The sequence below is a fragment of the Lipomyces tetrasporus genome (genome assembly GCF_029532465.1).
Source record: "Lipomyces tetrasporus strain NRRL Y-64009 chromosome Unknown POJ06scaffold_8, whole genome shotgun sequence".
In the NCBI taxonomy this organism is placed as follows: Eukaryota; Fungi; Ascomycota; class Lipomycetes; order Lipomycetales; family Lipomycetaceae; genus Lipomyces; species Lipomyces tetrasporus.
Window position 1 is genome coordinate 448,236 of NW_026611603.1, and position 21,256 is coordinate 469,491.

General features: G+C 48.0%; 11 protein-coding genes across 11 annotated transcripts; 7 read left to right on the forward strand and 4 right to left on the reverse strand.

Moving 5' to 3' along the window:
* Positions 1-519: 519 nt before the first annotated feature.
* On the forward strand, positions 520-3,853 carry POJ06DRAFT_225501 (uncharacterized protein). Its single transcript, XM_056185710.1, has 4 exons — positions 520-709; positions 767-792; positions 845-2,057; positions 2,106-3,853. Exons 1-4 carry the CDS (start codon positions 656-658, stop codon positions 3,669-3,671), a joined length of 2,859 nt encoding a protein of 952 aa, XP_056042103.1. The 5' UTR covers positions 520-655; the 3' UTR covers positions 3,672-3,853.
* An 897-nt stretch (positions 3,854-4,750) lies between these two features.
* POJ06DRAFT_239536 (uncharacterized protein) lies at positions 4,751-6,651 on the forward strand (the record flags this gene model as incomplete). The annotated part of the gene is made up of 2 exons (XM_056186044.1): positions 4,751-5,786; positions 5,840-6,651. The coding sequence occupies 2 exons, from the start codon at positions 4,751-4,753 to the stop codon at positions 6,649-6,651; spliced, it is 1,848 nt and encodes a 615-aa protein (XP_056042104.1).
* Positions 6,652-6,914: 263 nt separating this feature from the next.
* POJ06DRAFT_138667 (uncharacterized protein) lies at positions 6,915-7,474 on the forward strand. The gene has a single exon (XM_056184494.1). The coding sequence runs from the start codon at positions 7,068-7,070 to the stop codon at positions 7,359-7,361; it is 294 nt and encodes a 97-aa protein (XP_056042105.1). The 5' UTR covers positions 6,915-7,067; the 3' UTR covers positions 7,362-7,474.
* Positions 7,475-7,621: 147 nt separating this feature from the next.
* POJ06DRAFT_239537 (uncharacterized protein) lies at positions 7,622-7,963 on the forward strand (the record flags this gene model as incomplete). Its single annotated transcript, XM_056186045.1, has 1 exon — positions 7,622-7,963. The coding sequence occupies one exon, from the start codon at positions 7,622-7,624 to the stop codon at positions 7,961-7,963; it is 342 nt and encodes a 113-aa protein (XP_056042106.1).
* A 759-nt stretch (positions 7,964-8,722) lies between these two features.
* On the reverse strand, positions 8,723-10,076 carry POJ06DRAFT_257633 (uncharacterized protein). The gene has a single exon (XM_056188172.1). The coding sequence runs from the start codon at positions 9,988-9,990 to the stop codon at positions 8,875-8,877; it is 1,116 nt and encodes a 371-aa protein (XP_056042107.1). The 5' UTR covers positions 9,991-10,076; the 3' UTR covers positions 8,723-8,874.
* A 1,713-nt stretch (positions 10,077-11,789) lies between these two features.
* POJ06DRAFT_212793 (uncharacterized protein) lies at positions 11,790-13,222 on the reverse strand. Its single transcript, XM_056185469.1, has one exon. The coding sequence runs from the start codon at positions 12,845-12,847 to the stop codon at positions 12,080-12,082; it is 768 nt and encodes a 255-aa protein (XP_056042108.1). The 5' UTR covers positions 12,848-13,222; the 3' UTR covers positions 11,790-12,079.
* Positions 13,223-13,423: 201 nt separating this feature from the next.
* On the reverse strand, positions 13,424-15,054 carry POJ06DRAFT_257636 (YIF1-domain-containing protein). The gene is made up of 5 exons (XM_056188173.1): positions 14,445-15,054; positions 14,296-14,395; positions 14,024-14,237; positions 13,875-13,971; positions 13,424-13,825 (listed from the first exon to the last, which is right to left on the reverse strand). Exons 1-5 carry the CDS (start codon positions 14,835-14,837, stop codon positions 13,667-13,669), a joined length of 963 nt encoding a protein of 320 aa, XP_056042109.1. The 5' UTR covers positions 14,838-15,054; the 3' UTR covers positions 13,424-13,666.
* POJ06DRAFT_257641 (uncharacterized protein) lies at positions 15,055-16,154 on the forward strand. The gene is made up of 5 exons (XM_056188174.1): positions 15,055-15,265; positions 15,343-15,351; positions 15,461-15,530; positions 15,651-15,754; positions 15,806-16,154. The coding sequence occupies exons 1-5, from the start codon at positions 15,245-15,247 to the stop codon at positions 16,115-16,117; spliced, it is 516 nt and encodes a 171-aa protein (XP_056042110.1). The 5' UTR covers positions 15,055-15,244; the 3' UTR covers positions 16,118-16,154.
* An 885-nt stretch (positions 16,155-17,039) lies between these two features.
* Positions 17,040-18,163, forward strand: POJ06DRAFT_138686 (uncharacterized protein). The gene is made up of 3 exons (XM_056184495.1): positions 17,040-17,564; positions 17,622-17,723; positions 17,794-18,163. The coding sequence occupies exons 1-3, from the start codon at positions 17,294-17,296 to the stop codon at positions 17,913-17,915; spliced, it is 495 nt and encodes a 164-aa protein (XP_056042111.1). The 5' UTR covers positions 17,040-17,293; the 3' UTR covers positions 17,916-18,163.
* A 738-nt stretch (positions 18,164-18,901) lies between these two features.
* Positions 18,902-19,635, forward strand: POJ06DRAFT_269753 (NAC domain-containing protein; the record flags this gene model as incomplete). The annotated part of the gene is made up of 2 exons (XM_056189390.1): positions 18,902-19,518; positions 19,614-19,635. The coding sequence occupies 2 exons, from the start codon at positions 18,902-18,904 to the stop codon at positions 19,633-19,635; spliced, it is 639 nt and encodes a 212-aa protein (XP_056042112.1).
* Positions 19,636-20,178: 543 nt separating this feature from the next.
* POJ06DRAFT_138822 (ubiquitin-conjugating enzyme/RWD-like protein) lies at positions 20,179-21,214 on the reverse strand. Its single transcript, XM_056184496.1, has 6 exons — positions 21,109-21,214; positions 20,911-21,025; positions 20,662-20,793; positions 20,519-20,592; positions 20,379-20,445; positions 20,179-20,330 (listed from the first exon to the last, which is right to left on the reverse strand). Exons 1-6 carry the CDS (start codon positions 21,133-21,135, stop codon positions 20,287-20,289), a joined length of 459 nt encoding a protein of 152 aa, XP_056042113.1. The 5' UTR covers positions 21,136-21,214; the 3' UTR covers positions 20,179-20,286.
* Between the last annotated feature and the right edge of the window lie 42 nt (positions 21,215-21,256).

Here is a 21,256-nt window from a genome sequence, read left to right on the forward strand (position 1 = left end):
GATTGACAGACCTTCTGTTCTGTTTGGCCCGTTCGCAAGGTATATTCTAGAAGATTCTGTGATAACTATACAGGTATTTTACAACTACTATTTTATATCGACGTTCGAGACAATACAACTAAACAGGGATAGTCGAGAGAGTAACCAAAGTGGGAATAGGGCGTTTCAAGATAGGATTCGGGAAACAATTCGTGAGTGTTGGGAGGGGAATATGATTTCGAGCGCGTCTGTAATTCGGGTGAAAATACTTGTCCAGATATATCGTATGTAGCAGTCATCAATGATAATAAAAATAGCAACGGATAATTGGGGATGGCGGAAAATAAATTTGCCCGTTTCAAAACAAGCGAGACGCACGCTAAATTTAATACTTAGTTTCTGGCCCCTGGATGTGCGGCGCTGATTAGTGCCTACCAATAGCATGACAATAATGGACTATAACGAATATGGCTACTGGTAGTTCCAATGCTGCCTCTAATGCCGTCAGACTGACGACCGGGGCTTTTTTGGCCGCGAGCCGCCGGATAGGCCTCAAGGGGCGTGGAACTGTTCACAACGCCGTCCTCTCTCTTTATCGTGTTTAATTATTGGCTTTTATGAACTGCACTCTTTACTCTGGAACTCAACAATTTTATGCACTTGTTCGGCCGGTTCCATGAGTGTAGTAAGCATCCGTGACGAAACAGAGGACAAGAGCCAGCTCCTCTTGGTAAGTAAAAGGACGAACTCTGTTTTGAGGCATGTCTAACGCCTGCTCCATGATTAGGACCTGCTCAAGAACTCGTTTGTCTCGTATGTATACCGTTTGAGCGGTAATCTGAGTTCTCTAACATTACAATAACAGCGCAAAATTTACCGGCAAAGCAGTATGGGTTGGCTTGCTCACGTCGCTCGGCTCCTCTGCAGTCGTGTTTGCTCTCTTTTGCATCCTGCGGCCGCGGAACACAATTATATACGCTCCTAAGACGCGCCTGGGCAGGGCGACTAATGCGATGTCGATTGCGTCGTCGTCGTCGCCGCCGCGACTACAGCCGGGCATATTTGGGTGGATGCGTCAGATCTACAATCTCTCGGAACACCAGCTCTTGGACATCATGGGTCTTGATATGGTCGTTTATCTCAAGTTCATGCACATGTGCTCGTACATTTTCCTATGTCTGTCGTTTTTGGGGATTGTAGTCGCCATCCCCATCAATGTCACCTTCTCCTTGCGTAACGCGGCAGCTTCGGCGGTATCCGCGTCGGATGCGTTTCTGCTCATGACGCCGACACTGGTGTCAGGGAAACCTATGATAGTGCACGTGGTGTTGGCATATATCTTCGACGGCATCGTGTGCTTCTTTTTGTGGCGGACGTATGGCCAGGTGATTCATCTTCGTCGACGGTATTTTGCGTCCACTGAGTATAGTCAGTCTCTGTACGCGAGGTCAGTCCTGGTCACCGAGATTGCGAAGAAGCATCGGTCAAATAGCGGCCTAGCGACAATCTTGATGTCCACCAAGGAACCATGCAAGGTCGACCAGGTTTCAATCGGCAGGAGTATCACGGGCCTGGGCAGTTTGGTTGAAAAGCGAGAGAAATACGTTCTCAAGTTGGAAAGGGTCTTAGCGAAGTATCTGAAGCATCCAGATAACATGCCCATGTCCCGACCAATGTGCCATCCGGACAAAAGTGATCGGACGGCGTCGGGTGGGAAAGTCGATGCTATTGACTATCTGATTGGACGGATTCAAGATCTGGAATCAAGGATAGTGACGGACCGAAAGAATATTGACAGTCGCAAGGAAATGCCATATGGCTTTGCGTCGTATGCCACGACTGCAGACGCACATAAGGTAGCTCAAGCAAATGAATCCAGTACTGTGCTAGGCTCGGCGCGGCTGCATCTTGCCCCGCGAAGAGAGGATATTTTGTGGGACAATATTGTGTTAACGCGGCAAGAGCGCCTTCAGAAGCAACATACCGGAAATCTCTTATTTTTCGTTCTCTGCGTTTCGTGGATCGTGCCAAATGCGTTTATCGGCACGTTCTTGTCTCAGATTTCAAGAATCGGTGTGGTAAGTCTCTTCCGAATGCAATGTGCCACGCTCCATCTGACGAATTAGTTGTGGGATTCGTTTGGAGCATACATGAATCGGCATCCGAGCATGTTCTCGTTCATCCAAGGTTTCATATCTCCCGCCGTCACATCCGCAATCTTCTTAATTCTTCCGGTTATCATGCGTCGTATGTCTGACTGGCAAGGCGCCTTGACCAAATCATACCGAGAACGAAACACGCTTCGCAAGTTGTATATTTTTTTCGTGTTTAACAACTTATTTATTTTCACAATATTCGGGGTGGCCTGGTCTGCAGTTACGCAGCTGATTCAACTATCACGTTCCGGAACGCAGTTGACTGCAAAGGAGATATTCAAGTCTTTGGCTGTCGGCAAGCAGGTCTCAAATTCAATCATCGGCGTGTCTTCATTCTGGGTCATGTACATTATTCGGGTCAACTTCGGTTCCGTCCTGGATCTCATGCAAGTATCAGGCCTCCTTATCCGCTCGTTCGCTCGAAAATTCTTAGCACCTACTCCGAGACAAATGATTCGCTGGACTGCCCCTCCTGCTTTTGAATATGCCGCCTACTATAACTGGCTGCTGTTTTACATCACTATCGCCCTTGCTTTCACAACTATACAACCTCTTGTGCTCCTTGTCACAGCATTTTATTTCATTCTCGACTCCTTCCTGAAGCGGTATTCGTTTCTTTACGTATTCGTCACAAAGGTCGAGAGTGCCGGCGCTTTCTGGCCTGACTTGTTCAATCGAGTGCTATTTGCCTGTTCGTTGGGAAACCTAGTCATGCTTCTCGTCACGTGGACTCAAGGAGGATGGCGCGTTGCAGTCGGTATGCTGCCTCTTTTCCCGGCAATTTTGGGATTCAAAATATTCTGCTCGCAAACGTTCGATAAAGCGCTGAAATACGACATGGCGGACGTGCAAGTTGATGAGTTGCAGACTTGGAACACGGGCAAGACGACCGCCGATCAGGACTTGCGCGTCGAATTTGGAAGTCCTGCCTTGTACAGGCGGTTGATCTTGCCGATGGTCAAGCAGACGGCTGAGCCGTTCTTGTCAGATATTTACCATGGGAGGTCGTTTGGTGGTGAATATACTGAAAGGCGAACGACGATTGCGGATGGTGCGTTTGAGATTGTGGATGATAATCAGCTTGATATTGTCAAGTTCGTCGGAGACCCGAATTTCGAACCGTCCGACAAGCCTGATGCATCCGCTGTGGCGAAATCCGAACAAGAGTCAGAGCATCGGCCGTTGGAGAACGTCAATCCAAATTCATGCGCAGTGCGAAAGCCTATCCCGAGTAGGACAGGGTCGATGGCGTCTGAGAATGTCGATGCTCGTGGACCGTTCATGACACCCGGCGTCCGGAATCTGACGATTCCTACAGAATTCGAGCCGACAACCCATGGAACCCTCCCAAACTCCTGGTCGTCGGACGGGCACTACGCGAATCCGTATGAAGCGGCAGAGGATGACTATGTTATTGGCAGTTCATTCCCGGCGACGGCTGACAATGCGGAGACAAAAGTGCCAGACCGGGCAAGGCGTTCGACACGTGGCAGGAGAGGAGACACAGGTGACGATGGCTACGAATTACTGCGGTAGTTACTCGGGACCGAGGGCAAGTATGCATTGTTAGGGCATAGAGATTAGTGTACATAAATTTTGGGCGCGGGATCTTGGACTTTCCTGGTGGGTTTCACGGTATATTTGTAATTTGTTTTCCATCTATGTTAAGAATTCGCCATGTAATAGTTAGGAATAGTAGTTTTGCAATTGACTTTGGGCCAATAAGTACATCATGATGGCGAACGTGGATTATAGATTTATTATTATCTATTAGTCATCATATTCTCATTGTCACCGACCGAGTGCGGAATACCACCAGTTGCGGCCATACCAAGAAGAAAACACAGTTCCCCGTCCGATCAACACCAGTTAAGCTTCTTTGGGCCTACTTAGTACTGCGGTGGGAGACCACGCTGGAATCGTAGGTGCTGCAATTTAGGAATTTTTTTTGCATTATAAATGCGGTCCTTATTTCCAATTTACTGCTTTTGTATAGGGCTGACGACGGTTGGGTCGTACTAAGCTACAGAATGTAGCGCAAATAGTATACAATACGAGGAGTTTGTGCGAGCCTCGGACGCGTCCACAACGCGTCATGGCTTTCTCAGAGTTACTGCGAGTGCAATGTAACGCGAGTAAATGGGAAGAAAGATACTTTCACGAATCCAGGCTGTCCGGTCGAAATGATATTCAGTTCCGGTTACAGTTAGATACAACAATTCCAGGTTCAGTGCACATGTGCTAATAATGTAATCGTAATTTTTCATGTGCAATGTTCCATGTGAAAGCTGTTGTCGAGCCAACTGCTCCGACGCGTCCGACGGCGCGTCGATTGTTTAGTGCCACAACATGTAAGAGAATTCCGTCCACTAACACCCATTATAGTCAGTCCGCACAAGATCAGCTGCTGAAAATGTTTTTGGCCCAAATTTGTTTGCATATGATTTCCATCGGGCCTAACCAACTTCACCAGCTCTCGACTCTATTCAGCGCCCACATTTCGACTTCTGCTCTCTTTTCCCTTCTCCCACCAATCATTAGAACAGTCTGATAAATCATACAGCTACCCACGGCCTTCCAGCAACTGCACAGTCTGCAGAAATCTTGTTTCCAAGATGACTCTGCCCGGTCGAAAGATCCTGCCAGTCCGGTCCCGCAGAGGCATTGCCTCTCGGGTACCTATCGCGCAGATAGCGCCAAAAGCGCAGACAACATCTACAGCCCCCATCTCCTCGGACGAGGACGACATTTCCGACACAGCGCTTGACGCCAGCCTCACATTTGCTGCGCCGCCAACAGTTGGCCAGCAGGCTGTTTACCCCAACCTCTTCAAGTCTCATAAAGAACCGACAATGGCTATGCCCCTTGATCCTGAAGGTGATACGAATCGTCCAAAGCTTACACAGATCGAAGTCGATGCAGTCTTCAGTATCGCCAACAAGCGCAAGACGGGCCAGGAAAACGAGCCACCCTTCAAGCGACCAGACCATCAAACCCATACTAACATTGACATAAACATTCAACCACAGACAGTCTCCCAGGAGCAACAGAAGCCGCCTCAGCGAACCATCCTACAACCCAAGTCCCGCAGAGGACTTGCCTCTCGCGCAGCTATACTAGCGCAGAATGCGCCCAAACAGCCGACAGCAGCTAACACGTCCACCTCTTCGGACGAGGACAACATTTCTGACGCGACTCCTAACGTCCGTCTCTCTTTGCCACAGAAAGTTGCCCGGCCGGGTGTTCCAATTCCAATTGATCCTGCACTCGAGACGGGCCCAAATTTTCCAGAGATCGCGGTCCAATCTCAGGAGGAACAGAAGCGGCCACATCGAAAGATCAAGAAACCTGTCTCGCGGCTCGCGCAATCACAAACGGCAATCCCGCAGACCCCCGCTTGCAGCAAGCGAGCTAACAAAACCAAGTCGTCACCCTTCGCGGTTTCCGCCGCAGTTCCGGCAAAGCACGACGGATCACCTGCTCTATGTAATACCACCCGTCCTCCGAAGGTTGGCAAGCGTGGCAAGAATTGGAATAGTCAGCTACCCGTCGCCCCGAAGACACGAGGCCGATCAAAGATGGAGGCACGCGTAAAGGCTATGAAGATAGCGCGATCGAAGAAACTAACTGACAAAAGAGAACTTTCTACTCGTATGTCTTATCATAATTCCCGGTTACATAACTCTTTGGCTGACATATGGTAGAGATGATGGCAATTCCGTCGGGTCCTGCGGATCCGTTTAAGACTCAAGACTATTCGCAGGGCTTTCAGGCGCTAGAGAAGTTGTTCCGCACACACCAACAGAAGCGAGAGTACGAGGAGTCTCAGCGCGGCATCGCGGCCAGTAGCCAAAGCGGTCCTCGTACGATGCACCTGCTGAGCAATGCAGCCGCATTTTCGAGCCTGAGACCGCTCCAAACAAGTCCCGATAAACAGCTCCAAGAGTTCTTGACAAAGCCGCCTGAGCGTAAGCCGCCACCAGCTCCATCGTGGGCCAAAACGCGGGAAGGTTCGATTGGCGTTATCAATCGGCGCAGAAGCGCGCGTATCGCGGCTATTCAATCACACGACCATCAAGCAACTCTTGTGGACACCGTCATGAAGAACAGCGTACCTCTTCATCAGTCGCCAAGGTCGCTAAAGCCGATCACGGAGCGTTCGCGGACTACAAAGCCGCGGTCGCCACCAAGATCCAAGTTGCCCCAGTTTTCGCCATCAGACCTGCCACCAGTCCGAAGCATAGCAGATCTGATGAACGAGAATCCCGATATGCGAGAGGCGCTGTGCGTTTCCGATCGAAACCCGCTGGATTGTCGGTGGGAGCGCATCGAGATTCCGCAACTACCGCGCCGCAGGAGAAATCCAGAACTTAGACCACAAAATCACGAGCCCGACGACATTCAGGTAATATGCGTGGTTTCGGGGTGCCTTTTTGTGATAGGAATCGTCTTCTGGATCCTACAGAAGGGTGTTTCCGCCGGATTCCACTGGTGCCAATATCACTTGCGTGGCTAGGCTGCTGGCAATAAGCGGCTCGCTAATTGCGGCGGTGCACGACCCACGCTTCTGATGATGGCATGTGATATAACCATTGGCAAAACGACATCGGTGATGTGGTCCGGGGGCGGGGGCTTGGAGAAAGGGAGGGAATAGCGGAAGGGGGCGGGGGCACAATCCCTCCCCCTCTCCAAGCCCCCGTTGAGAGGGGGAGGGGGGAGAAAGGGGGAGGGGGAGAAGAATATGGGGGAGAGAATATTCTTAATCTTCACCCCTCTTCCCCCCTCCCCTTTATTCTTCTCCCCCTCCCCCTCTCGTCGCAGTGGTGGTTACTTGGATGGTGTTGGCTGTGGTGAGTGAGGTGGGAGCTGGTCCATGGTATAGTTTACACGGACCTCAATCATTCCGTGCCATGTTTTTCCTGCAAGCGCAAGATGGGGCATGACCGCTTGGTCGCATTGTTTTTTTCGGTTGTGGATGCTGTATTGCTTGGCATGTTTTCCTGGCCCGTCTGGCATTTGTTGGAAATAGCGCTAGAGAGCACTTGTACACATGACAATAATAAGACCGCATTCCAGCACAAATTTAAGAATATTACGAATAATTTACGAATAAATGTGATTTTATTCGTGTTCACATTAGTAAGCAAGAAATCGTCAGTTATTCATATTCGAATTACGAATTTACGAATATATTGTTATTCATGGACACCCCTACCTTCTCACTGATATCAATGTGATTCTGCACTGGGTTACGAGTTTTAGAGAGCCGCAATAGCAAATGCCGCGGCACGTGTATCTGTGCCACTCCCTAGTCGCATCTGCGGCTGGCTCAATTTGTGACAATAACGACTATTATATTGTTTACGAGAGGTTGCCGCATAGATGCTGCTGTTTTACGTTGTCCCCGTACAGGCAACTGGCGTCTCCGGTGCGCTCTGCGTTAAGTGACGTAAATTTAAACACGATCGCCGCTTTCAGGCTTTAACATGCATGCCTCCACCATCCCAAGGCTAGAAATGCCAGCATGTTGCAGGGCGGAGTACGAACGAGTAGATGAAGTCCGCGAAAGAGAGGATGCCCATTATGAATTTCACAGATTTTGTGTCAAAGACCTGCTGATAGCAGTGAACAGGTATGAGGCCTCAGCTATCGCACTAGAGCAAGAAGGTGTGGCCACCTTCGTGGCACCACCAACTCCTCTTCATTCGGGAATGACGGTCGCATTGTTGTCGAGCATGCACAGAACAGCTGTACCAGCGGTGGGCTTACAACGACAGCTCGGGACGGCGCATTGCGATACCGCGAGCGAGACCGTTCCAAACTCATAGTTGCAGTGGCAGTCGGAGTCTCTCAGTCATACGATAGTTTGGATAGTTTGCGGGCCGCTATGTCTTGGTCCATATGCGCTTTGGTCGCCGTCTCGGCCTTGCGATGTCCATTCTGAAGGGCGTCGACGAGAAACGGCACACATACGCTATTATGCATCCGTCGAGTAGCAAATACTCCGGCCAAACAAGCTGTGGATGACTTTCGTCATCAGCTACTGCAACGTCCGTACGGGCCATTGGTGAGATTCGCGTCATCCTTGAAATATCGAAAAAAAAAAAGCAAAAAAAAAAAGAATTGAAATTAAATTGCAGCACCTACGATTCCAGCGTGGTCTCCCACCGCAGTACTAAGTAGGCCCAAAGAAGCTTAACTGTTGTTGATCGGACGGGGAACTGTGGTTTCTTCTTGGTGTGGCCGCAACTGGTAGGATTTGGAAGACGGTCGCGGACATTGAGCAACGACGCGTTTCTGACTAAGCTTTAGTAATTGTCGCGCGCGCGATGGTTGCAAATCCCAGTCGGAATGTGAATAACATCGTTAGATTATTTAATAACTGTTACAAGCTCATGGAAGCCGGTGCTGACGTATAATTCACATCGTTTGATCGCAGCTGTAGTTTCTGTGCTGTGTTACCAGTAGTAGATACGAACTCGCAAGACGGCAGAACATACTCGCATAACTCAATTAGCTTGATACTATTGTACCGCTCTATTGTTTGATATGTATTGGCAATCAGGCATCCGCATGACAAAATTGTTGAGAATGAATTTTACATTAAAGATGCTTGTATCAAATTCCCCAAATTATCCAGTTGCAGTAATGTATGTACAATTTATTATGCTCCGATCCAAAGCGAAACAGTTCAATGCCAAAAACAAAATAATGAAGTCTAACACGGTCTCTTTCAGATCTACAGTTGTTTTTCCAGAGCACCAGCATCGCCAGCCCGCCGTGCCCCATCCAACTCAACCTCTGTCTCTCCGTCGACTTCCAAGTCCATGACTCCGTCCTTGTCACTGTCAGTCGACGACGCCGACTTGTCCCATTTGTTGTCGGGAATATAAAATTTCAAGTCAACCCGGCCGACAATCCACATAATCTCAACCAAGAGTTCTGCCAGAGCGATGCACAAGTACATTGTCACTCGGTAATCGTACCACGGCTTCTCAAGCAAACTGACAACGACAAAACTGCTCGCGGTACGCACCGCAGTAGCAAACGTGAGGATAACAGCGGCGATAAGAATAAGAGCCACCGACACCTGTCGCGCACCGCGTTCAGGAGGTGGAATGACGTGTACTGGTCTCCTAGTCTCGCCCTGAGGGATCTCAGCGTAAAATTCGGCTGCCGACGGCTTTCTCCGGGGATCTGGACTGTACAGGCCTGAGTACCTCTCAATCCAATGCGCGTAGTGGACCGGCCACGTCTCGTCTTTCTCTGACCGCGGGATCCAGTACGCGGCGGCAACAATTGGGATTGGCAAGAAGGCTGAAACGACAAAATACACCATAGCGACTTTGCGAAACTGAGATATTCCTTGTTGAACTGTGTGGTTTGTATGATAGTACACACCGGTGGTTACAATGAGCACAATCAAGAAGACAATGACACTGATATAGAACGCCCTCATAACTGTATAAAATAGCGAACCGACATATGCCAACGATGGATGCCGGGACGTAAATACACGCTGGGAGAAGAGGATGTTGAGAATGAAAAGGATAACAACGCCGGCTGCGAGGAAGATGTTGGCGGCGATGGAAATGTTAATGTTAGTGGGATGTGTGGTGTATGCCAGGCGCATGGAGAACGTGATGATTCGTGCCATGCAGAGACCGAACATGGCCCCGGACGGGATAAACTTGTGGCCACGGGCTAAATTCCGCCGGAGCATTGTCATGTTTACGACAGCAAGGACCAGGAAGCAGACAATGCAGACGACTGAACCAGCTATGTCGTGCTTCCGTACCGGATAGTCGCCAAACATGGCGGGTCGAGCAGCAAGGGCAGCTTCAGCGGGCGTCATAGTGTATGTCTTTGTGTGAGTGCAATAGTATCGGTCGTATGAATGCAGACCAGTAGGCAGCAAATGGGGAATGACGTCTGTACTTATTCTGTTGATCATGGCTCTAGCACGGCTCTAGTTTATCTCCGATGTCCGACGAGGCGGCCTCAGGCGTCGGCTTCGCGGACCACCGACTCTCCGGCTCGCCGCCCAAGAGCCGTGATTGGCTGACACAAATGCCTTGGCCGGCAAAGCACCAACGCAGATGAAGCTTAAACGCACAACCGTCAGCGCACAGCATTAAGGTCTAAGACATCCATTGTCTGCTGACGGGGCGGTCGAAGTCAGCTAACCTTGATAAGCAACAATTGCCCTGTTCTCCGTTTGTTCGATAAAGACTAGGTTGGGTACCTTATATCATAGTCGCGGCAATTGTACCACAACGTCCAACAAAGCCTTTCATCGCCATCATATTCAAATACAAAATAAAATCAATAATCGTGTTAATCTTGCTTGTACTTATATTAATAGGGAATATTGTTGCTTTAAACTAAAATTTGTGAGACATTTGGGAGGTACTACCTGGGTGGATACTTTGCCGCTTTAGTATGGCTCGACTTGAGTGCACTCGACTTCACTTGGACTCTGCTCGGGCAAACTTGGCTCCGCCTGTGATTCCGCGACGTTGGCTCGACGTCACCTCGAGTCTTACTTCACTTCTCACCGGAAAACTGGACTTTTGGACGTAATGAAAGTGTTATTTGGGCAATCGTTGATGCACTTATGGTGCATACGAAAACGCTGTCATAGAACATGGCACAATTCACTATCTCGAGTCCGCAGAGCGTCGAGCACGCGTAAACAACGTTATGGAATTTTTAAAGATTAAGGTTAGGGGTTTAACTAGCTATGCCGTATGATACTAGTTAAGAGATGACCACGAAAATTCATTTGTGAATTAATACCCACCCTTTGCTGACTGATGCTCAAATATACGCCCTCGGTACCCAAAATACGCCTTAAGACAGAGGGTAAGGGTGTCTCTGGGTTAGGTTATCTGACGAGTGAATGCACCATAGTAAGTTTCTGACGTCAGATAGCCAGACTGTCAAAAGTTGTCCAACGTAACGGGATGGGCGGGGACTGTCCTGCTCATGTTAGACTATCAAATAACTACAGCCGTAATGATATAAAATTTGACGGCAATAATTTTCGAATGATCCCTGCTAAACGTTGAACAATGAAACCTTTGGCCGTTTCTCATCTTGCTAGGGGACCCCTTACTTTAAAACAAGCCCAAGCCTGTGGCTTTGTGAATTAAAGCTCCGATGCCCGACGAGATTTACAGTTTGTCCACTAGCCGCAAAAGCTAAAGACATGCAGCGAATAAAGCTGACCCTTTCACCCTACCCAATCGAGCTGCTGGCTTAATTCTGTGTCGGCTTTTCGATCGTCTACCACGTACCGATGCCGGCCTAATTTCAGCAAAAATAGGTGAACAAGGATATATTATGAGTGCAAAAAAAACAAAAAAACCAAAAAAGAATTAATTGCAGCACCTACGATTCCAGCGTGGTCTCCCACCGCAGTACTAAGTAGGCCCAAAGAAGCTTAACTGGTGTTGATCGGACGGGGAACTGTGTTTTCTTCTTGGTATGGCCGCAACTGACATGGACTCGCGAAAAGTAGAACACACTCTGACTATTGCTGACTAATATTTATCCGTTTCGTTTTCCTTTCGTTCCTTTGTTTTTCGCCGGTACATGCATGAAACAGCTTGTAAAATACACTGGCTTTGAAACAAAAAAAAATGACTAATTGTAAATAGCTTGTAAAATACACTGGCCTGCAAAAAGTCTAAGAGATACGTAATTAAGATATAACTAAAGAGATTCGTGGAAATGAAAGTAAAGAACCCTGAAAACTCTGAATCACATTAATTAGATGATTTATTACTACTAGTAGTTACCGATTATTAATAAAATTAAATATTAGGACTATTGCAGAGCAATATAAATAAACGTGCACAAATCCCCTGACTCCCACATATGCTATTACTTATACATATTATGATAAACGATTAACTGCGGTGTACCAAGCCACGGAAACATCACATTAAGTTCGAGAACAGAGTATTAAACTTCTTCTTCGCATCCGCGGTGATCACATCACCGTGGCAAGGAATGATAGTCTCAAAATCAAGCGACTGGATCGCGTTGAGTGCAATCTTTGCACCCGCCTTGTCCTTCAAGGCACCACTGACCATTCGCTTGTGCCACGAAGACTCCGGGTGGAACGCGTTGAAGAGCCTGGTGAAGCCGGACTTCGGGTTGGTAGGGGACTTTGAGTACTGTTCGATAGCTGGAAGATTGAACAAGAGATCGGCCTCGATGAGAGTCTTGGTTGGCACATGATATGTAACAAGTTCCTTACTTTGATGGCTGGGCAAGTACACGAACTTGAACACTTCGTTTAATTCGGCATCGTCGATGCCTGCTTCGCTTGGCGATATGACTTTGTTGGCGAGCTTGATTTCGTAGTCGACTTCGACCCCCTGCGAAGCCTTGCGTGCACGGAGACCTTCGGCACCAATGACTTTTGCGGACGGGTACTTGTCTTTCCAGGACTTCAAGGCCATATGATGCTCGAGATCTGGCGCGATGAGGAACTTGACGTCGCGAGATCCGACGATTGCAGCCGAGTCGTCACCATATGGAACCGGGGCGATCACAACGACAGAGTTCGAAGAAGGCAGAGACACAAAGGACGCTCGCGCGCCAATCTGGAACAGACCAACCCGTTTGAACGGGGTCGAAAGGATCGAAATGGAGGAGTTGAGTTCACGGGGAACAGCGCAGAGAGGTGTTGGGTAGGCCATTGGGTTGGTTGAATTGTTCCGAATTGTGATGGTGATGGATGGCGGTGAGGAACGCTTAATAACAAAGCCGGATATCAGTGACGATAAGAGACTAAATCTGACAATAGGAAGGGCAACAAAGTCTTTTTATAGGAATGAGAATAAGTTAATCGGTGAGAATATGCATAACGTCGCCGAATCGGCGAGCTAGGCATGATGTGGAACTGCCGAGGCTGGGCTGTCACATCAAGATGCATCATCTCATCACGCCTAAATGCTGACTAACTATGTCGTCACAGTCGCCGTTCAACACTCACTGCAGATGCCCGGCACACCGCTCTTTCGTCACGCCGCATTGGCGCGCTTACGAATTTCGTAACCTACGACAAATGTCGGACTTCTGTGCTATCGGAGTTCAAACTAGACGGGGGATGAATTCTTCGGCGACCGTAGGCTGTTGATCGCCGCCGAAACGCCACAAGCTAGCTGATCGGTGTCTCTGTCGCCGGCTGCGGCCGGAGTAGCCCTTCGTCTAATGCACGTGGGCGAACAATGCCGACTACAGACAATAACGTCAGGAGAATTAACGTGTTCGCCGTCATAATTCATCCACCTGTGTGAATCCCATTTCGCGTACTTCACCAGAACAAAATTCATATCATTTATTATACAAAGTGTTAAAACGTTGGCGGCAGTTGCAGCAGCGATGGAAATTATCTACGTCATCCTGTACTTATTGTGTGTACATGCATACCAACATCGCACGCTCAAATGCTGAGTCTGTACTGTACATCAAACAACTCCTGTATACTCACACCATCCCATTAACTCGCTATTTCACTAACTCTTGATAAGCAGCCACATCAAGACAAACTGACACAAAAAGCTATACATGAACAAGAACTGAATTCGCCTCTGGCGTTGTCTTTGAGTTGTGGTCATCGATGTCGCAGCATTGACCGTAGACTCCGGCAAGACGACGTACTTCAAGGAACGCAGCTGTTGTATGTTAGCATTCGTACTTTCTGACAACTGCAACGACACGTACCAAAAAGAACGCGTTCGCCGCGAACGTGTACAGAAACACGATGTACTTGAACAGTAGGCCGGGAATAACACTGCCCGCAATCATGGTCAGAATAACCCTACCGTTCGTTAGCATTAGTTGCATTTGGACATTTAGCAATTCCCGCATACCCGATAAATTTGTACCCGCTGTATGCGACCAAGTCCAACAACTGGGACTCGTTTGAAATACTCAGCAGATAGCATCCTAGCTTTAAGCCGAGTATTTCAAAAATAACAATAGCAAACGCCATTGATGCAATATAGCCAAGAATTTCAGGATGGAAAACACCATGAATACCAGCCAGAATAGAGGATAGAAGGATGTACGTCGTAAATGCCATGACTACATACACACGTGTCAGCATCGCGTCCGGCGAGAACGACACTAGTTGAAAACCAACCTGGTATGTACATATCCGGCGCATTGATGTCATCTCTTGGGTCTCTATACCCTTCAATCGTGCCCGAAACTTCTGATCGTTTCGGTTGCCTTGCCCATGGCTGTTGTCATCAGTATTATCCGTCTTATCCACGACATTCGACGACTTACCTTGTGTCGCCAAGGGAAGAGTACTAAACCCAATTTCCGCGACACATAGCTATTGGAAACATTAAAGTAACTTTTTAGCGTAGGCATTGACACCGAGAAGTACTTTCCAAAATTCTGCTCGACGTATTCCTGGCCCGCCAGCATGGCATTTCGTCCCACTTGAAGGCCCACCTGGGCCGTCGCGTCATTGAACAGGTTGCCATACCGGCCCTGTCCCGCGTCCCCAGCTCCTTCGCCATATCCAGAAGCACCCGGCTGTGGTATGTATGGATTGCTGTTCAATGACTGCGGTTGCTGGACTGGAGGAGGTGATCGCATTGGCGGAATCGGGTGCTGTGGGACAGGATGATGAAGCGGTGGTGACGACGGAGGTCGATGAGGCGGCTGATACATCCTGAGGATTGCAACGATTCTATTTATGTGTCTATATTCGCCGTCTTGGAAATGATAATGTCTAGCCGTAACAGTCGTTGCAGTAGCTCGAATGTCGCCCTGTTGCCGATTCGCATGCTGAAATGTCCGTCAGCATACAGTCGAGGCTCGTACGCGCCAAGCGTACTCCTCATACCGCCACGACTGGCGGCAATTTTTTTGGAAGCGGCCCAAAATTACGTTTCTCTTTGTATATTACTCTTGCACTTATTTATCTCATCTTCACCACGTTATTTAGCTCCTTTGCAGGTAGAAAGTTGTGAACTTGGCAACTGGGTTTCTGCGTACGGAGTTTTATTTTATTCTCAATACATTTAGCCAGGACATCGCGTAGCTTCGCATAAGAGAACTACAGGTCGTTCGTCAACATGCCGAAGAACAAAGGAAAAGTATGTATTGATCCCTCATAACACCGATGATATTTATTTTACAATTCTGAAATTGGTACTAACATTTTGTCATATAGGGTGGCAAAGTAAGTCTATAATTTATGAATGTCCTTGGACACCACAGCGACTGCGGAACATGTCGCATGCTACTCAGTTTTCTCGTCAAAATCAACAACAAGCTAATCAAAATCTCAGAATCGTCGGAGGGGAAAAAATGAGAATGATGATGAGAAGCGTGAGCTGGTTTTTAAGGAAGATGGACAAGGTAAATACGTATTTCAATGTCATTCGAGCGAGATTGGATTCGGTGGCGACTGGATATGCAAACCCAGTGGATGCGAATATCAGAGGGAATAGCATGCTAATAAGTAATTCTGGAAAACAGAATACGCTCAAGTGGTGAAGATGCTTGGAAATGGTCGCCTTGAGGCTTTGTGCTTTGACGGCGAGAAGCGGTTGGCTCACATCCGAGGAAAGCTGCGCAAGAAAGTATGCTGTACCATCTAAAGCTTGTGAGATAGTATTAATCTGCGGGTTTAGGTCTGGATTAACCAGGGTGATATTATCCTGTTGTCTCTGAGAGATTTCCAAGACAATCAGGGAGATGTTATTTTGAAATACAATGCCGATGAAGCGCGAAGTTTGAAGAACTATGGCGAGCTGGTATGTCGTTATTTAAGAATGCACTCTTGTTGCCATAATCTAACAAGGATTGTTCTGCAGCCGGAGACTGCTAAAATTAACGAGACTGATACATACGGTCACGAGGGTGACGAGGAGTGCAACTTTGAGTTCGATATTGGTATGTCGCAATTCGTCTTGTTCCTTTGCGCATGGGATTGGAAAGTCTAACAAATCGTGATATAGACGAGATCTGAGTTCACCTTATTCATGGCTTTTTGTTTCGTTTCATTGGTCACATTCTGACATATAGCGCATGGGTTTTTGTATTGGTTTGATACGTCTTGTAAATGGTTTGTAACTTATTTATTCGGGCCCTTATCAATGGTTTCATGGATTCCTTGTAGGTGATTAGTGAGTGCGACAAAAATGGCGTTGATTCATTGAGCAAATCGCGTGACTTATGTATGTGGGCTACAAGAGCTGCATCGAATGGTCCGTGTACTGCTTGTCCAAAGCAGAGCTGTAGCCTCCGCCGCGATGCACTGTCCATATGCGTTCAATGCAACAGTAGTTGAGCTTCTGTGTACAGCTGGGACAATCTGCAAGCAAATTTGCAATACTCCGGTTTGATCCACGCTCGTTCCGCTGTGCGAACCTGACATGCCATATAACAATCATTCATGCTCCTATAAGCGCGTAAAACAATAGCATGCTTTGAAGTTGTTCCTAAAATCGTTGCTCGGTTCAAGCGAATATATCGTTGTTAAGAGATTACAGTGGACTTCGGTCGCGTTCAGCTCGACGGGGACTGCGTCATGGCGTCCACTTACCAGGATGCGCCCGATATTTATATTTGGAAAACGACAGTTGGCTCGTTTGTGAAGATTATTGAGGTGGCGCGGGAGGAACCCGATTCGTACTTTGGTAGCGGGCCAGTTTGGACCATGGCACAATTTACGTGTGGGCGACGACGACTCCTAACGAATCGGCACTGGCGACAGTTGAAGTGCGCCTGACAATATTGTATGATAAGGTGTATTCACGTATGACTCAAGCATTATTTGCTGTCGGTCTGTAGCAATTAGCTTTGTGCTGCCACTGTCCAGCAACAGAATAGCGATTGATGATATCGGGTGAGAACGGAGGTTAGGGAATAGTCGGGCTCCAAGCGAATTATCGGGGTTGAAATGAATGACTGTGGTCTGTGCGGGTGCGGCCAGTGAGCTGATGAGCTTGTCGGAAGTAAATAGACTACGCCCAGCTAGCACATCGGCATCACCACCGTCAAAGTCACCTACGACATTCTCCACTTCGCCCTTCAATCCCCCCTCAAGGCATCTCCTGTTCGTTGGTTAGGTTCTTCTGCGTCCTGCACCATCACTACCTTGTTCCGACACTCTAGCCATGAACGCGGCCTTTCCAAGCAGCTCGCAGCTCGACATCTCACCTGACGCGACCGTGCCGGCCAGAGCGCATCATCATCATCCGGCCCGCAAGCTCTCGCGGACCATGTCTGGCTTCGACCTTTCCACACTTCCCGATGCAGATCAGATGAAATATCTGGTGGCTACCCTGCGAAAGTCTATGCGCCGGTCTTCTGAGATACGTCGATCGATAATAAAGGAGTCGACGGAGTTCCAGAACCTGGACGAAACCGTACGGAGTGACCCGACAGGTAGCTGACCTTTTCAATCTCACTATCTGCCGATACAGTAATACTAAATTGTCATAGAAATACGCAAACATGAAGAAAAAAAATTGAAGCTCGAAATTGACCTAAACCGCACTGAAGCATTTGTTCGTCGATACATGACAGCATTGTCACAGCTGTCAGGTATAGTACCCTTGTATTGAGATTACTCTCCAAAGTGTCTATGTTATGTGTGGGCGCTAACGTCATGCAGATGTGTCATGTGAGAACATTGATATCAATCTGAGCTCCGCTGCCACGACTCCAACGAGTGAATTGCCCCCCGCTGATTCACCTAATGCCTACGTCGCTGGCCGATCTATGTTTCAACTATAGGGAAGTCTTAGGAGCCTTGGCTGATCGCTGTATAGCGCGTCTTTGATGCAGATATGCAGATGCTACTTTGGTGACAATGGTGATTGTCGGACTTTGCGTACATCAAGATGTGCACAATTCTCCTCGCAAAGACTACGCATAATGAATATGCCTTCTCAGGCAATGCTGATTTGGGAATGGTAAAGGGTTAAATTGCTTGCTTGTATATTTTGGACTATATCATCTGAAACGTAAAGTTGCCATCAACTGTCTGTTTGGTTTGTTGTGGACTTTTGGGCGTAATTGTTGTTTTGTTGGTTCACTTTCATGTATTTCTACTTGTATTCTATCGCTTACCTGGCCATTAACGGGCGTTTTTATTGTTGTTTGTCCAGTTTTGTCGTTGTCTTGTTTCGGATATACACAGTGTACTAGTACTAAACTGATAACGGGCCATAATAATGCTTACATCATGTCATAGTTTGTTGATTCTTTCATGCTCCATTCAACTACGATCTAGAACGACCATACCACCAATAGCCTTGCTATATAATCTGTGATTTCGAAGCTGCACAGCAAAACTGTCGTGTCAATGCGTAGCATAATCTGAGCCGAGATGAATTTCGGAGCGCCGCGCGGAAAAGAGTCGCCCGTGCATCCAAACTTGCCGTAACCCTTACCCTTGTCAGTTCCAGGATCACAGCCACACCGGTCGCGAGCGTGGCTAGTAGCAAGCAGCCGCACGTTGTCAACGCATGCGGCATAATCATGCCGCTGATGACACAGTTGTGTGTCGCTATCGAGGGACCCTGATCCCAGGACTGCGCGTGACTGCTTATGAACCCTAGCATCCTCCCCTCCCTGTCAATCTGTGGGGATGAAACTAGTGCCATACTAAACCCTACAATGGCCGACCAGAGCCAGCAACATCGTCATTGAGCAACACCGAGAACTTTGAATACTACGAGAGCATTTGCCTTACAATCTACCCAATATCTCCATTGACAATGTCAGCCAAGATCGAAGACATCACCGACCTGCCCGAGGAGCAGCACACTCACTCCCACGACGCGACGCTCGAGGACGACGCCTCAGATTCGTCCGCCGATGAAGTTGCCGGTGAGGACGGCGCCATCCCCGCAGGTGCTTCCGTCGCCGTTTACTCCCGCAACGAGAAGAAGGCGCGCAAGGCTGTCGTCAAGCTCGGCCTGAAGCAGGTCCCCGGAATCACCCGTGTCACTCTCCGCCGGTCTAAGAACATCCTGTTTGTCATCTCGAACCCCGACGTCTACCGATCCGCGTCGTCCGGCGTTTACATCGTCTTTGGCGAGGCCAAGATCGAGGACCTGAGCGCATCTGCTCAGGCGAACATTGCTCAGCAATTGCAGGCTGCCGAGGCTGCGTCCCAGGCTACTGCGGTGGAGGCGTCTCCCGAGGACAAAGGAAAGGGCAAGGAGAAGGAGGCCGAGGTTGTCCCAGAAGCCGCTGCGGAAGAGGAGGAAGGCGACGTTGACGATACTGGCATGGAACAGAAGGATATCGAGCTTGTTATGACTCAAGCTGGTGTATCGCGGGCAAAGGCGATCAAGGCCCTAAAACAAAACAACTTCGATATTGTCAGCAGGTCAGTACAGAATCACGGATCATAGGGCTCAATTCAGCACAATCGAGCATTATTTAGATGTATACATTGGACCATTTGCTAACATTGCATAATAGTATCATGGAGCTTACCACCTAAACGACCAATTCCATTATAAAGAGACGAACATGACCGTTGTTTTACATCGCGGGCGGCGTGGCTCCTTTGATAAAATCGTCATTATCCCTATCGTTGTACGCTAAATTAAAAGTGAGCGAAATCAAAGGAACGTTTAAAATGGAAGGTGTTGTCATAATTATTTAGGTTGTATATAATACACTTTCAGGCAAGAAAGGCAGGATTCACATAGCGGGACGACCATATGCTATAGCAGATCAACTGCACAGGTTTGGTTACCTCATATAACACCAGTTTGAGTCTGGCACGGAATTACTGTCATCGAATGAGCCCAATCGAGCGTCAATTTAAACTCAAAACAGACAAATAAGCACCCGTTCCTCCGTACAAGATAACATATAGTACCATAACATATCAACTGCAAAAACAAAAACCTGAAATAAGCGCACGTGCTCATCTATGCTGCGGCGTGGCGGCGCAGTAGTTGCTATATCAAACTAAAGACGATTTCCCTTATGCATATAATCGTTCCCGTGAATTGAACCATGGTGTATAACTCCGACCGGGTCTGGACTGGTATAATCTGCCTACTCATATGATCACATTCCTGCTTCGAAGTACCGCTCCTGTCTACGATAGCTGCTTTATCAATACGAAAGGATATGGTGAGACTTAGGCATCATCTGACTTCGCGTACGACTGTGTCCATTCCCGAGCTACTCCGATGAGCATTCAATACCACCTTTACAATCAAGTCAACATACCTGTACTAATTGCGGCCCGTTCGTCTTCTTTCCATCGCTGTGCGACGTCATTTGCAAGAGGGTCATCCTTTATTGATTCCAATGTTAGCCATTTCCCGCATCTCAACTTAAGGCAAAGATATGCATGCGGTCATACGTACAGGATTGGGAGCTCCTAGTAGAGCCTGTACTGACAACAAGATGGTGCGGATTTGTAACGCTGGTGACCAATTTGCTGTTTTATTATCATGTCAGCGATGCCATGCACTGCCAGAGTAGAAGACACTCATGCACTTAGACATACTTTTCAAGACGTCTAGACAGATCCGTCCTAGCTTGTCAATATTTGGGTGGTAGATCTTTGTCAGAAACCGGACCTTAGGAGCGACCATGGGGTACTCCTCCGGAAGGAATAACTCCAGCTTAAAGACACCACCTGCAATTTCGGAGTGTTAGTACGTGCGCTAAACTTTCCTATCCTCGTCCTTCCCCGACAAAAAGCCGCAAAAACGGGTTCAAATCACCAGTATTAGCTTGCTGGTATAAAACGTACCCTCATAGGGGGATTGCGATGGACCGTCAACGGTGACGTCAAAGTATCGCAAGTTGTCCTCGTGAGGGACCGCATTGATGCCAGGAACCGGGTCGCTAACTAAACGTTCAGTTTCCTATTTGTTAGAAAGATGATCACATTAGCATCTCTTTCACTAATACGAGAAAGGTCCACGATATTATCACACCGAACACTAACCTTAATGATTCGCTTTGGTAAGGCCATCGTTGAAACGTTTCTTGATTTGAATATCGAGATGCAATATCCTGTATCTGTGTATATATCCGGTGATGTTCTAGGCACCGTAAACTAAACAACAAAACCCAAAGGCTATCTATAGCTTGTA